Source organism: Callorhinus ursinus, unplaced genomic scaffold (genome assembly GCF_003265705.2).
Source record: "Callorhinus ursinus isolate GAN/ISIS: 27379988/994484 unplaced genomic scaffold, GSC_fseal_2.0 scaffold34, whole genome shotgun sequence".
In the NCBI taxonomy this organism is placed as follows: Eukaryota; Metazoa; Chordata; class Mammalia; order Carnivora; family Otariidae; genus Callorhinus; species Callorhinus ursinus.
Window position 1 is genome coordinate 12,090,611 of NW_027397096.1, and position 13,767 is coordinate 12,104,377.

Genomic DNA, 13,767 nt, shown 5'->3' on the forward strand with positions numbered 1-13,767 from the left:
TTCCCCTCCTGCTATCTTCTTCTTTTTCTTTTTTCTTAATATATGTTGCATTATTTGTTTCAGAAGTACAGATCTGTGATTCAACAGTCTTGCACAATTCACAGCGCTCACCATAGCACATACCTTCCCCAATGTCTATCACCCAGCCACCCCATCCCTCCCACCCCCCACCACTCCAGCAACACTCAGTTTGTTTCCTGAGATTAAGAATTCCTCATATCAGTGAGGTTATATGATACATGTCTTTCTCTGATTGACTTATTTCACGCAGCATAACACCCTCCAGTTCCATCCATGTCGTTGCAAATGGCAAGATTTCATTCCTTTTGATGGCTATCAGCTGCCTTTTTTGTATGACAAAATGAGAAGGTGCCTGAGAGGAACTAATTCTGAGGAAAGAGAGCATTAAGAACTCAGCACTAGTGCAATAACAATGCCTATAATCAGAGTTGCTGGGAGTGAGGGTAGAGAAAGTAGAAGGTAAATGTAATTTTTTTTCTTCACAAGTAACATTTTATTTAAATTTTTTCTAAGAATGACATAACAAATATCTTTATTCTCACCACATTTTCTTAAAATTTGTTTTCTACTAAAACAACAAATATTATAGAAAAAGCTAAAGTCCCATTTGATAACCACCCCCAATATCATTCCTTTCTCTTCTCAGGCATAATCACTAGTATGAGTTTTATGTGAATGAATCTTTTCAGGCCTTGCTATTTTGTGAGTATAATATTTAGTACAACATAGTATTAGCCAAGAAGTAATCATATTCTGTGGTCCTCAAGGACTCATATATAGGTCCAAGAAAAAGAGAAGATATAAGCATAAATTGAAAGAGCTAGTTCTAGGGGAAAAAATATATATTTAAGACACTGGGAGAATGTGTGGTACAAAGAGGGAAAAGGGATTCTCTCCACTCTAACAAAGGAGCATTAGTGCAATGATATAGGACCATGGTAAAATGATAAGACATCAACGAGAGACAGTAATACGGCCAATAGCAGTATCAGCAGCAGCCCTCAGCTTCAGTGGAATGTGGCAACAAAAGCTACTGATAGTGAACATAACAGTTTTCTTGAGTAGATGTCAACTATTTCATCAGTAGCTGTAGTGAGAGGCAGTATTAACCATTTTAGAATAGGAGCACTGGGTATGGTCATCAGCACTCTCAATGGGAGCCCTTAGTGGGCTGAAGAAAGGTAGTGGAAGCCACCAAAGTTAGTGCAGGCTGAAAGGATTAGATACCTCCTGAGGACTTTCAGAAATTTTTAAGAAATCTAGAGCTTAGGGAAGAGTAGGAGCTAACCAGAGAAATACTACTTATTACTGTTAATATTACATAATTCACAGTGTCTACTAAAGTATTAACAATAAATAACTGCCTAGGGAAAGAATTCTTGCTCTGGTATGAGACCCTAACAGGTTGTATCCTAGGAGGAAGGATCTAACTAGTCAGCTAAATGGCCAGAAAACCTAAAGTCTTGGTCTCAGATTGCTGGCACCTTCAAATTCCAGTAGGAAGTAAAAGAAAATCCTTCCTGATGAAAAATAACATCACCTTAGGCTTCAAATTATTGCTACAGATAATTTTTCAAATATAATGTTTAGTAAATAATCAGTGATAATGAAGCAAAACTCCTGTTTTTGGCCAACATAGAATAACTAGTTTGGGAATATCTCTCCCACTGTAAGTAAATGTAAAACTGCACTAAGTGTGATAAAGCAACTATTTTCACGGAGTAGATATCAGGCAGCATAAAACCATAATCTCAGAGATAAGGGAAATCCATTAGATGAACCCCATGATTCTCAGCTCTTTTCCTATGTATAATTTCCTGACAACCGTATCTAGAACACTGAAGTATGGTGGTCCCGCTGAGCTGAGGTGCAAGAGATCAGATTTTGGAGCAGCTAAAATCACGGAAATCAGCAGGGCAGGGTATGGTATTGAGAGAAAGGAAATAGAGAAAGAGCCCTAGAAGTCTAGAATTCTCTGGGGGACCTTTGTAAGTCTAGGGCTAAGAGCTTGATAAAACACAAATTGCTGGGTTCCACCTCCATAGTTTCTGATTCAGTTGGTCTGGATGGAGCCTGTTAAATGTATATTTCTATCAAGTTCCCAGGTGATACTGATACTCCTGGTCTTGGATCACTTTGAAAATCACTCTTATTGAGCAAAAGACAATATAAGTTAAAAATAAAATAAATCGACGTCTACGAAAACTTTCTCATTCATTCTGAGTCACCAAAGCATTAAAATATCTAAGGATACCAAAAAAGAAACAAACAAACAAACAAAAAAACATGATTAACTTTACATAATGATCAAGAACTTCAGCACCTGAAACTAATATTACACTGTACGTTAACTAACTGGAATTTAAATAAAAACTTAAAATCAACAACTTCTGTGATAAACAAAACTTAAGGCTTTGATGGCCTACCTGTAGATCTTTCACGTTTGGAAAAGGAATCCCTATTGTTATGACAGCACGGGCATTGTCATCTGAGAAATCCAGGCCCTCACTCACTTTACCACGACAAACTGCTACCAAGAGGGCTCCATCTTAAACAATAAAAAATAAAGATTTTATTTTTTATTTTATTTTATTTTTTTAAAGATTTTATTTAGTTATTTGACAGAGAGAGACATAGCGAGAGCAGGAACACAAACGGGGAGTGGGAGAGGGAGAAGCAGGCTTCCCGCTGAGCAAGGAGCCCGATGTGGGACTCAATCCCAGGACCCTGGAATCATGACCTGAGCCGAAGGCAGACGCTTAACGACTGAGCCACCCAGGCACCCCAAAAAATAAAGATTTTAAAAAGCACACCCAAAATTCCCTGAAACTGCTTATTGTTGTCATTTTGAAAAGATCTAATTAAGTAATCATAGCAAATTTAAAAGAATCAAAATAAAAAACTATGGCGAGATAAAGTTTTAAAACAGACAAAAAATTACATTTCTGTGGTACCAAACCAATTTACAAACTGTGTATCTCCCAGATAACTTAAAACACAGAAAAGCCACATCAGAGTATTATTTATGTACAGATGAACTAAGCAATTGTGCACCAACTGTTTTATCTTTAAAAAAGTGAAATTACAATCACTACTTTTACCACCAGAATGTAAAGTTCTTAGAATGGATTTAAACAATTCTAGTTTGTACTATATATCATATTGAATCAATATTATATTGGAAAATATTTAAAACATACAGAACACTCTGTGTATAATCCTATCATACAGACAATATTGACAATTACGTTATAGCATCTTTAAGACGGTACACTGTTCGTAAGTTATTACTATTAGCTCTTCCTGTCAAACTTTTGATGGACATTCTCTAAATTTGAAATTGAGATTTTAGCTGTGTTTTGAAAACTCAAATTTACCTTATGTAATAGAATGTAAGCATAAAGTACATTATTTGCATCAAAATGTAGGGTTCATCTGGCTAGTAAGGAAGATATTTGTGCATACTCCATCCACCCTCTTTCACAAAACATTTTAGGTAGTATAAGGAAGACTATACTAAACGTCTTCCTTACCTGAATATATGCTGTTTGTTAAAGTTGAACTGGCATCTCCAAATGAAAATATTCATAGGAGAACAGCTCCAAATAAAAGAATTTCTTCAACTTATTTTCTTTACATCCAGATTATAAAGTATAATTTTTCTCTCAAGTGCAATTCATTTAAAAAGAAAACATAAACAAAATTCTGACAGCACCAACTTCTTACATTATGATAAAAATTTTTTCATTGACCATCAAATAACTTCCATTTACCTTTCTCTCCTTTGTACTTGATTGCATCATAGTACACCTGCAGTAATTCATCAAAATCAGTTTTTTCTCCTCCCTGAGGTTCTACAATGACTGTCTTCACCAACTCTAGATTATGCCATAAACCAGTGTAGAGCCAACGTTCTTTTAACTTTTCTAATAACTGAAAAGGAGAAAGAAAAAAATGAACTTGTTATGTGTCCAAATGAACCAAACTTACCTTGGTTTGTTGAAAGAGAATGTGACGACAATGTGACTATGGCAAGCAAATTAACCTTTCTGCATTTTACTTTTCTCATCTATAAAATGAGAAAAACAAGATCGCTTCTCGGCCTTTTGGCTAAGATCAAGTGGAGAAAAACAAGAATATGTCACAGAGTCGTTACTGGGTTAAATTCATTAACCGATTTAGATAGCTCTGCATGATGCCTGGCAGATAGTAAGAGCTCCATAAAAGCGAACCGCCACTGCTGCTGTTAGCATTTCCAGTACTGCTAACACTACGGCTGCCACTGGGGCTGCTACGACTCCTGTGATCGCTATCTTGGGGTTTCAAAAGCAGAAAAAAGTGACTTCTGTCAAAGTTGATAAATTTTAAGTTGTCTCCTTAAACCTAAAGTGAAATTCCTTAATATCCTCACCTAAAGATTCTTTACTTTTTTTTTTTTTTTAAGTAGGCTCCATGCCCAGAGTGGAGCCCAATGCAGGGCTTGAACTCACAACCCTGAGATCAAGACCTGAGCTGAGATCAAGAGTCGGACACTTAACTGACTGAGCCACCCGGGCGCCCCAACTAAAGATTCTTTATCGAAGATTCTTTAAGACCATTTTACCTAGTCTATACGCAGCTAAGCCATTTAAAAATTTGATCATCACTGATAAAACTGAATCAAATACATATATAAACAGAGACTCAGGGAGCTAACAAGTAGAAAATATAGAAGCACAAGAGAACATTTACAAAAATAACCATGTGCTGGATTATAAAAGGATTTTCAACAAATTTCAAAGAATATCAGATTAACCACATATCCTAACAACAACATAACTTTAGATTAAAAAACAATACAAAGTTAGTGGGGTAAAAAAAAAACCAGCAAACAAACTCCACACTGAAGATTATATTCTTAAAGAACATGTGGATTTCATGTCAATTACATCTCAATAAAACTAGAAAAAACAAAGAACATATAGCTAAAAGAGAAAAAACGCAGTAGAATTCATGAAATCTTTAGATATGAATGGTAAGAAAAGCACCCACAATGCAAAGCAGGGGATTCAGTAAAGGCAACAAATAGATACTTAAGAGTTTAAGATATATTTATTTTAAAAACATGAAATTGAATGAAGCATTTTTTAAGAAGCTAGAAAATCAAATAGTAAATGCAAAGAAAGAAGTTAACAATTAACATAAGAACTGAAATAAAAGGACAAAAGCCAGTACTAGAGATTATTATGATTTAAATTGACCTGTTTTACCCACTTGTTCCATGCAGAGTTCTGTGCAATGTGGACCAGTTATTATAATGTAGGCAAGCAACAGGACATTACCCCAAATTCTCTAGAGAACAGAAACTAATTTTTGGAAGATGGTTTATTTCCTCAGAATTTCAACCTTATCTGATTTTTTAATAAAGATTTTATTTATTTGAAAGAGAGAATGCACACACAAGGGTGGGGGAAAGGCAGAAGAGAGAGGGAGAGGAGACTCCCTGCTGAGCTCAGAGCTGGACAGAGGCTGATCCCAGGACCCTGAGACCGTGACCGGAGCGGAAATCAAGAGTCCCACACTTAACCAACTGAGCCACCCAGGCGCCCCATCACCCTTACCTTTTTTAGAAATAAACTTAATTAAGATCATAAGATAAAATTTTTATCACAGCTATGGTGTAAATGTTTGCGCTCCCTCAAAACTCATATGTTGAACTCCTAATCCCCAAAGATGATGGTATTATGAAATGGGCCCTTTGGGAGGTGATTCGGTCATGAGCATGGAGCTTTCATGAATGAGATGAGTGCTCTTATAAAAGGGGTCCCACAGAGCCACCTTGCTCCTTCCACCATATGAGACACAGCCAGAAGACCCTGCCTACTAACCAGGAAGAGGGCTGTCATCCAACCTAATCTTGGGACTTCCAGGCTCCAGCACTGTGAGAAACAAATTTTTGTTGTTTATAAACTACAAAGTCTGTGGTATTTTGTTACAGCAGCTGTAAAAGATTAAGAAAATCACTAATTGGTAAAATACCTCACTGTGTATTATACAGTGATCAAGGTACCCTGATCAATAAAAAGAAAAATTCTCTGTAACACCATGTTATTAGGTTAAAAAGAAAAAAAGTAGGGCCATCATTAATCTAAAGTCTTTTTCACTTTGAGTGCCTCAAGGGTTGGCTATTAAAATTTGCTTTTTGAAAAACAGTCTCTCACCAGTGCTAGGAAGTATGAAAGCCTTCTAACAAGTATTCAGAGATAAGAAAGGACTATTATAAAGTTGACAATGTTCAGAATAGTATATTAATCTCTTTAAATTTTTCTACTGAATAAGCAGTTTAGAAGAAGATATAAATATCCTAAGGATGTAAAACCAGGTAAAATGTGTCATGAATTTGCACAATTGCTGATACTTAATGCAATTTAATCCAATGATATAGTTTTCTGTCATCTGAAAACAGCATTTCATCTTTGTTTCCTTGATCTTGAAATACCAACTGCCAGTACAATATGTTTTTAATATTTAAAATCTTGGGGCACCTGGGTGGCTCAGTTGGTTAAGCGACTGCTTTCGGCTCAGGTCATGATCCTGGAGTCCCGGGATCGAGTGCCGCATGGGGCTCCCTGCTCAGTGGGGAGCCTGCTTCTCTCTCTGACCCCCCCATGCTCTCTCTCATTCTCTCTCAAATAAATAAATGAAATCTTTAAAAAAAAAAATCTGGATGGATACCTCTCACTACTTGAGGAAGATCATTAAGTTGGTCATTCCAAAATATATTCCATAAAATCTATTTAAGAAGGCAGGTTTGAGAAATAACAAAGAAATTGGTTCAACATACACTTACCCTCAAAGAAATTCTCATTATATAGAAAAGAATTCAGTCAGTCTATCTACTGACATTTTAGATTCTAAGAACTTCAAAAACTTATGGACAATGAAAATAGCCACAGATTTGTAAATAAATCATGACTATTACAATTAAAAAGTAGAATATGCATTATACCAATCACTTCAGGCAACTCTTATGGCAAATACAAAACAAACTGTTATATATTAATAGGTCTTTAAAAAATTATCTGCAACAACCAAAAAAAAAAAGAAATGAGCCAAGATCAATAATTATTGTGATTAGAATCACAATAAACCCTAATGAATTCAAATGTACTAATTTATGTCTATTTGTACTCAATAAGTGTATGATCTTTACTGAATAAAAAAGATTAAAACAAAAAAATAGAAATTAAAAAAAATAATCTGCAAAATAAGGCTGTTAAAGTTTGTTGATATATCTGAAAGAACTTTAAGCTCTAAAACTCTTTAATTCTATTAAATTTTTAAAACTGAATTGTTGGGATGCTTGGGTGGCTCAGTTAAGTGGTTGCCTTTGGCTCAGGTCATGATTCCAGGGTCTTGGGATCAAGTCTTGCTTTGGGCTCCTTGCTCAGAGGGGAGCCTGCTTCTCCCTCTGCCTGCTGCTTCCCCTGCTTGTGCTCTCTCTCTGACAAATAGATAAATAAAATCTTAAAAAAAAAAAAACTGAATGGCTAGTATATAATATTTACATATAAGATTATAATTCAGAGAACAGGAGAGAACAAAAAGGAGAAAGGTGGGACACTAAAAGACAGGCTATTTTTTTCTAGGTTTGCATTAGAGCTGAAAAACTTCATTGTTAATGCAAATTTTATAACTAGAACAAAATTTTTTCCCCAAATAGAAACCATTCAAATCTGCTTTAATTGAAAAGGAAGAATTATTTTAATTACCCAATCATAGCTAAGAAGTTATTGAACTATTTTTTCCAGAAAAATTTTTGCACTTTGACACCTATCAGCCTTTCCAAATTGCCATACCATACCATTCATTCATTTATAAGTAGGCTCCCTGGCCAACATTCATTCATTCATTTACTGGCTCCATGCCGGTGTGGAGCCCAACGCGGGGCTTGAACTCATGACCTGAGAACAGACCTGAACTGAAATCGAGTTGGTTGCTTAACAACTGAGCTACCCAGGTACTGAGGCAGATAAGAGACAAATAATTGATCATAACTAGGAGAGCTCTTAGTCAGAAATTAGAAAAAAAGAAAAAAATTTGCTCTTCAGTTTTATCTATTTTTAATAAGTGTTGGTAAGAATACAGAGAATCGGAACTCTCATACACTGCAGTGAAAATATAAAATGGTGCAGGTGCTTTGGAAAGAAGTCAGACAGTTCTTTAAAAGGTTAAACACAGAGCTACCATTTGACCCAGCAATTATACTCCTAATACCCAAGAGAAATGAAAACATGTCTATACAAAAACTTGTACATAAATGTTCATAGCAGCCTTATTCATAATATCCCTAAGTAGAAACAACCCAAATATCTTTCAATTGATTGATGGATAAGTAAAACATGGTATATTCATGCAGTGGAATATTATTTGGTCATAAAAATCAAGTACTGATACATGCTGTAACATGGATGAACCCAAAAACAATATACAGTTGACCCTTGAGCAACACAGGTTTTAACTGTGTGGGTCCACTTATAAACAGACTTTTTTCAATACAGTACAGTACCATGTATGTATTTTCTCCTTATGATTTTCTCTAGCTTATTGTTAAGAATGCAGTATATAATACATATAACATACAAAATACATGTTAATCAACTGTTTATGTTATCAATAAGGCTTCTGGTCAACAGTAGGCTATCAGTAGTTAAGTTTTGGGGGAGCCAAAAGTTACACACACACAGACTTTTGACTGCATAGGGGATTAGTGCATTTTTTAAGGGTCAATTATACCAAGTAAAAGAAGTCGGACACAAAAGACCACATATTGCATAACTCCATTTATATGTAAGTTCCAGATTAGGCTAATGCTTAGAGAGATAAAGTAAATTAGAAGTTGCCTAGGGCTGGGGAAGGGAGAAAGCAGGCGAATGATGGGGAGTGATTCTAATGGGTATGGAGTGGTGAAAATGTTCAAGTAAAGTTGCAGAACTTTGTGAATCAAATAAAAACCAATGAATTTGCACTTTAAATGAGTGAGCTGTATGCAAATTATATCACAATAAAGATGTTATATTGAGAAAATGATAAATGGGATACAGAACTTCCAAACCAGTACGGGGGAAAAAGGACAAAAACACATATCAATTGAATAAGACAAACAAAAGGGGAAAAGAGGTAAAAGAAAGCCCAAAATAAGGTGGTAGAAAATAAGTCAAAATATGTCTAGAATTAAAGCAAATACAAATGAATTTAACTCATTTATTAAAACTGAGACACTCAGATTGTTTGAATAAAAAGGAAGAGAGGTAGGGAGGGAGGCAAGAGGTGGGGAGAGAAAAAGAAATAATCATCTATATGTTGTTGTTCAATAGAGACACTTAAACCACACAGAAATCTTGAAGATGAACTTATAAAAAAAGAAATGCAAGGCATATACCAAAAGCAATTAGGTATATCACAGTCATAAAAAATAGACTTCAAAGCAAAAAGTTTTATAAGAAACAGATAGATATTCCATATACTTAAAAAGTACATCCACTAAAAAGATGTAACAGTCATGAATCTTTAAAAAGATGTAACAGTCATGAATCTTTATGCATAAAACATAGTTTCAAAATATATAAAAGAAAAGCTGACAAGAAATACAAAGATAAACTGATCAATTCCCTAAATACTACAGAGGATTTCGATGTACCTCTCTTAGCTACCTATAGATAAATTGGACAAAATTAGTAAGGATAAAGAAGATTGGAGTTTATAAGTTCATCAACCTTGCTCTAGGGGCGCCTGAGTGGCTCAGTCAGTTAAGTGTGTCACTTCAGCTCAGGTCATGATCTCAGTGTCGTGGGACGAAGCTCAAGATTTTCTCTCTCCCTCTCCATCTGCCCCTCTGCTGCTCGCTCACTCCCTCTCTCAAACAAAAAAAAATCATCAACCTTGCTCTAATATGTAGGGAACTTGGTGTTGAATGGAAAATAATGATTCTTTCCAAATACGGAAAAATATACATAAAAACATATCAATAAATTTTTTAAGTTTGGAATCATACAGATTCAACGGGAATGAATATTAACAGAAAGGCCTTCTATACCAGAACAAAAAAAGATTTACACAGAAATAGGAAAAATATTTTCCAATTTTGGGGGGAACAATTTCTAGGTTCAAGAAGGAAATAAAATGGAAAAGAATTACTTAAAAACATTTTGGCCATGCTAGGTCTTTTCTGTATAAATTTTATTTTTTTTAAAGACTTTATTTGTCAGAGCAAGAGAGAGAGAGAGAGAGAGAGCCAAGCAGGGGGAGCGGCAGGCAAAGGGAGAAGCAGGCTCCCTGCTGAGCAAGGAGCCTGATGCGGGACTTGATCCCAGGACCCTCTGAGATCATGACCTGAGCTGAAGGCAGCTGCTTAACCAACTGAGCCACCCAGGCATCCCTCTTTTCTGTATAAATTTTAAATCAGCGTCTCAATTTCTACAAAAATGTCAATAGCAGCATTATTTAAATAGAACATAAAAAGACTAGAAACAACCAAAAATATTTACTAAAGGTAATATGTCAATTGTCTCATATTCATACAATGGATTATGATAAGCAATAAAAATAACTTCTACCATGGATTATTGAAAAAAGCAAATGGCAAAAAATGATATATCATGGCATTTTAAAAAACTCAAAAAAAAAAGCAAAAGCAAGTAACATTGTTAGGAATATATATGTATTAGGGAATATGTATGCATATGGTAAATTTTTTAAAAAAATGAATGACTCCAGGACAATAATTAACACCATCCACGTAGCTTTAAAAGTAATATTTGGTTCTTAAGTGACAGTTTTGATGTTTTCATTTTATTAGTTTATTAATATTGGTTTATTAATATTAATACTTCATAACTCACATATATATTACATGTGCTCTTATGTAAGTATGAAATATTACATAATGATTGTGAAAATGGAGTAGGGTGTATTTCTTTTGAATGTTTTTAGTAATATCAGGGCAGTGGGGATGGAGGGTGGAGATAGTAAAACAACAATAAACATATTTAGCTCATACAAAGTGCCAGAAACATCAAAAAATCTAAGGATAAAGCAGGGAACATCATAGAAAAGATACCTGCCTTCGTGGCATTTAACATTCTAAATAGGGAACATTATATTCCTAAAGATGCAGAATAAATATGGCCTGAAACTCCAAAATTTGTATCTACAGCCCAGTTTGCTCCTTTATGTGCTATATTTGTAAGCCTAGTCAAATTCACCAGTTAGATATCTAAAGGCACCTGAAATGTCTCATATGAGACCAAATTTATAACATTCTAGTGTTTGTTATTTCAATAAAGGATATCATCATTCACTGAGTTGCCTTTGCTAGAACACTGAGTTATCCTTAACAATTCCCTCTCCCCCTCACTGCCCATGTACAATCTATTACCAACCCTTAACTTTTGGTCTTCCAACTGTCTTTCCATATCCAAAGCCACCACCCCAGTCCAAGCTATTAAAATCTCTTGAAAAACTACTCCAATAATCTCCTAACTGGATTCCCTGTTTCTCATCTATCACTCTTACATCTTTACATTTCAGCCACAGAATATCTTCAAAACACTAATTTTACCACATCATCCACTCACATCTCCACTTTAAAAATTCAGTAAGTGTGCATCAGCAAACCCTCCTTTCCCTCATGGAAACACTGATTCACCAACAATACATGGAGCAATTACTTTTGTGAGAAATCTGGAAAACAGTTAAGAGGCTCCTGTCCCTAGATGAGTATGAAACCAGCTGCATAGAAGGCAGGAAAATTCGTGGCACCACTTGCCTTAGTCCCTCTCCCCAGCTCAGCATGGTATGACTCAGGGAAAATTTCCAACCCCTGGCTTTTCCCTGAGGAGGGAAAGAGAAGACTGAAACATATGTCCAATCTACAGACTATTTGGGGACGTACCTAGGGGACTGGTTTCTGTCTTGCCTAAATCTAAGCACTGACAGGAAATGGTGCTGAAATGGGGGCTACTGAGCACAAAGGATAAAGTTAAGACTAGAATGCATTCACTCACCGTAGTCTTTCCCCCTGGCTCAGGTCTTAATTAGGGGGAGAAAATCCCCAACTCCCAATTTCTCCAGGGAAAGGAAACTGTTGGACTGTGTATCCAATGTTGCACTTTTTCAGGAAGCTGCCTGAAGGACTGGTGGTTTCTGTGTCACCTGTCTCAGAGCACTGACAGACCCAGCATACCCTAGATGCCAGGGGGCCACTGAGAACAAAAGACAGCTAGGTAGCTTGGTACTACAGAGGACTAGTGGTATAGCAGACAAACCAATATAGCTTGGTGGTCTCTACCCTGGATGGGGAGAAGAGTGAACAACATTCCAGCTTGGCACTGACTGAGGGACTGGTTTCTGTCTTGCCTGACTCAGAGAGTTGATGGGATCTGACATACTCTAAAGGCCTGGGAGCTGCTGAAAACAAAAGAGAGCTAGATGGCTTATAGCACTCCAGAGAACCTATAGTACCACAGACAAAAACCAGAGGGAGCAAGTGATTACGAACTCTTAAAAAAAAAAATTGGAAAATCCCTCGAATTAGGAATTTACACATAGGAGTCTAGAGAAGACACATCCACAGGAAAGGTTTTGGAGGTCCCCAGAATCTGTAGCTACAAAGCCAGTCCATAAAAGGCTGTGTTTTTTTTTTTTCAATATGGGTAGATAAAAAGGAACAAAATAAACTCCAAGAATCAACTATAAAGAAATGGAGGTATACGAATTACCTGACAAAGAATTCAAAATAACCATCATAAAGATTCCACAAGCTCAGGAAAATGAACATAAGCAAAATGAGAATTTTAAGAGAGAAAATATAAAAGAGAACCAAACAAATTTTGGAGCTGAATAAAATAATAACTGAACTGAAAAATTCACTTAAGAGATTCAATAGCAGACTTAACCAAAATAAAGAATCCACGAACTTGAAGACAGGTTATTAAAAATTATCCAGAGAAGTAAAAAGGAAAAAGAATGAAAAAGAGTGAAAAAGGCCTAGGGTATTTATAGGACACCAACAAGCAGATAAGTAAGTATACACATATGGGGCTCCCAGAAGGAGAAAAAAGTGAGAAGGGGGCACAAAGTTTATTTAAAGAATAGCCAACGGGCAACCTGGGTGGCTCAGTCGTTAAGCGTCTGCTTTCAGCTGAGGTCATGATCCCAGGGTCCTGGGATCAAGCCCCGCATCAGGCTCCCTGCTCAGTGGGAAACCTGCTTCTCCCTCTCCTGCTGCTGCTCCCCCTGCTTGTGCTCTTTCTCTCTTTCAAATAAATAAATAAAATCTTTTTTAAAAAATTTAAAAAATAAAGAATAGCCAAAAACTTCCCAAATCAGAGGTGGAGGTGGAGAACAGACACCCAGCTTCAAGAAGCCAACAGACACCAAATAGGATGAAACCAAAGGAGGTCACACTGATACACATTATAAATAAATGTGTCAAGAGTCAGAGACAAAGAGAATTTTGAAAGCAGCAAAAGCAAAGCAAGAACCCCCATAAAATGATTAGTGAATTTCTCAGCAGAAATCTTCCAGGCCAGTAGAATGCTATATATGAAGTGCTGAAAGAAAAGAAAACTACCAACCAAGAATACTATATTCAGTAAAAAATGAAGATGAGCTAAAGACTTCCCTAGAATAAGCAAAACTGAGGGAGTTCATTGCCACTAGACCTGCCTTATAAGAAATGTTAAGGAGAAACTGGAAGGATCCAGT

The 13,767-nt window shown here is 36.0% G+C and overlaps 1 protein-coding gene across 6 annotated transcripts in view; it reads right to left on the minus strand.

Moving 5' to 3' along the window:
• The window catches only part of BRIP1 (BRCA1 interacting DNA helicase 1), a 175,541-nt gene that overhangs the window by 45,566 nt on the left and 116,208 nt on the right, over positions 1 to 13,767 (minus strand). For all 6 annotated transcript variants that reach the window (XM_073879521.1, XM_073879523.1, XM_025851489.2 and 3 more), the window contains 2 exons: positions 3,795 to 3,954; positions 2,448 to 2,569 (listed from right to left, as the gene is read on the minus strand). In XM_073879521.1, coding sequence (XP_073735622.1) covers positions 2,448 to 2,569; positions 3,795 to 3,954 — 282 coding nt within the window. The remainder of the gene's footprint in view (positions 1 to 2,447; positions 2,570 to 3,794; positions 3,955 to 13,767) is intronic.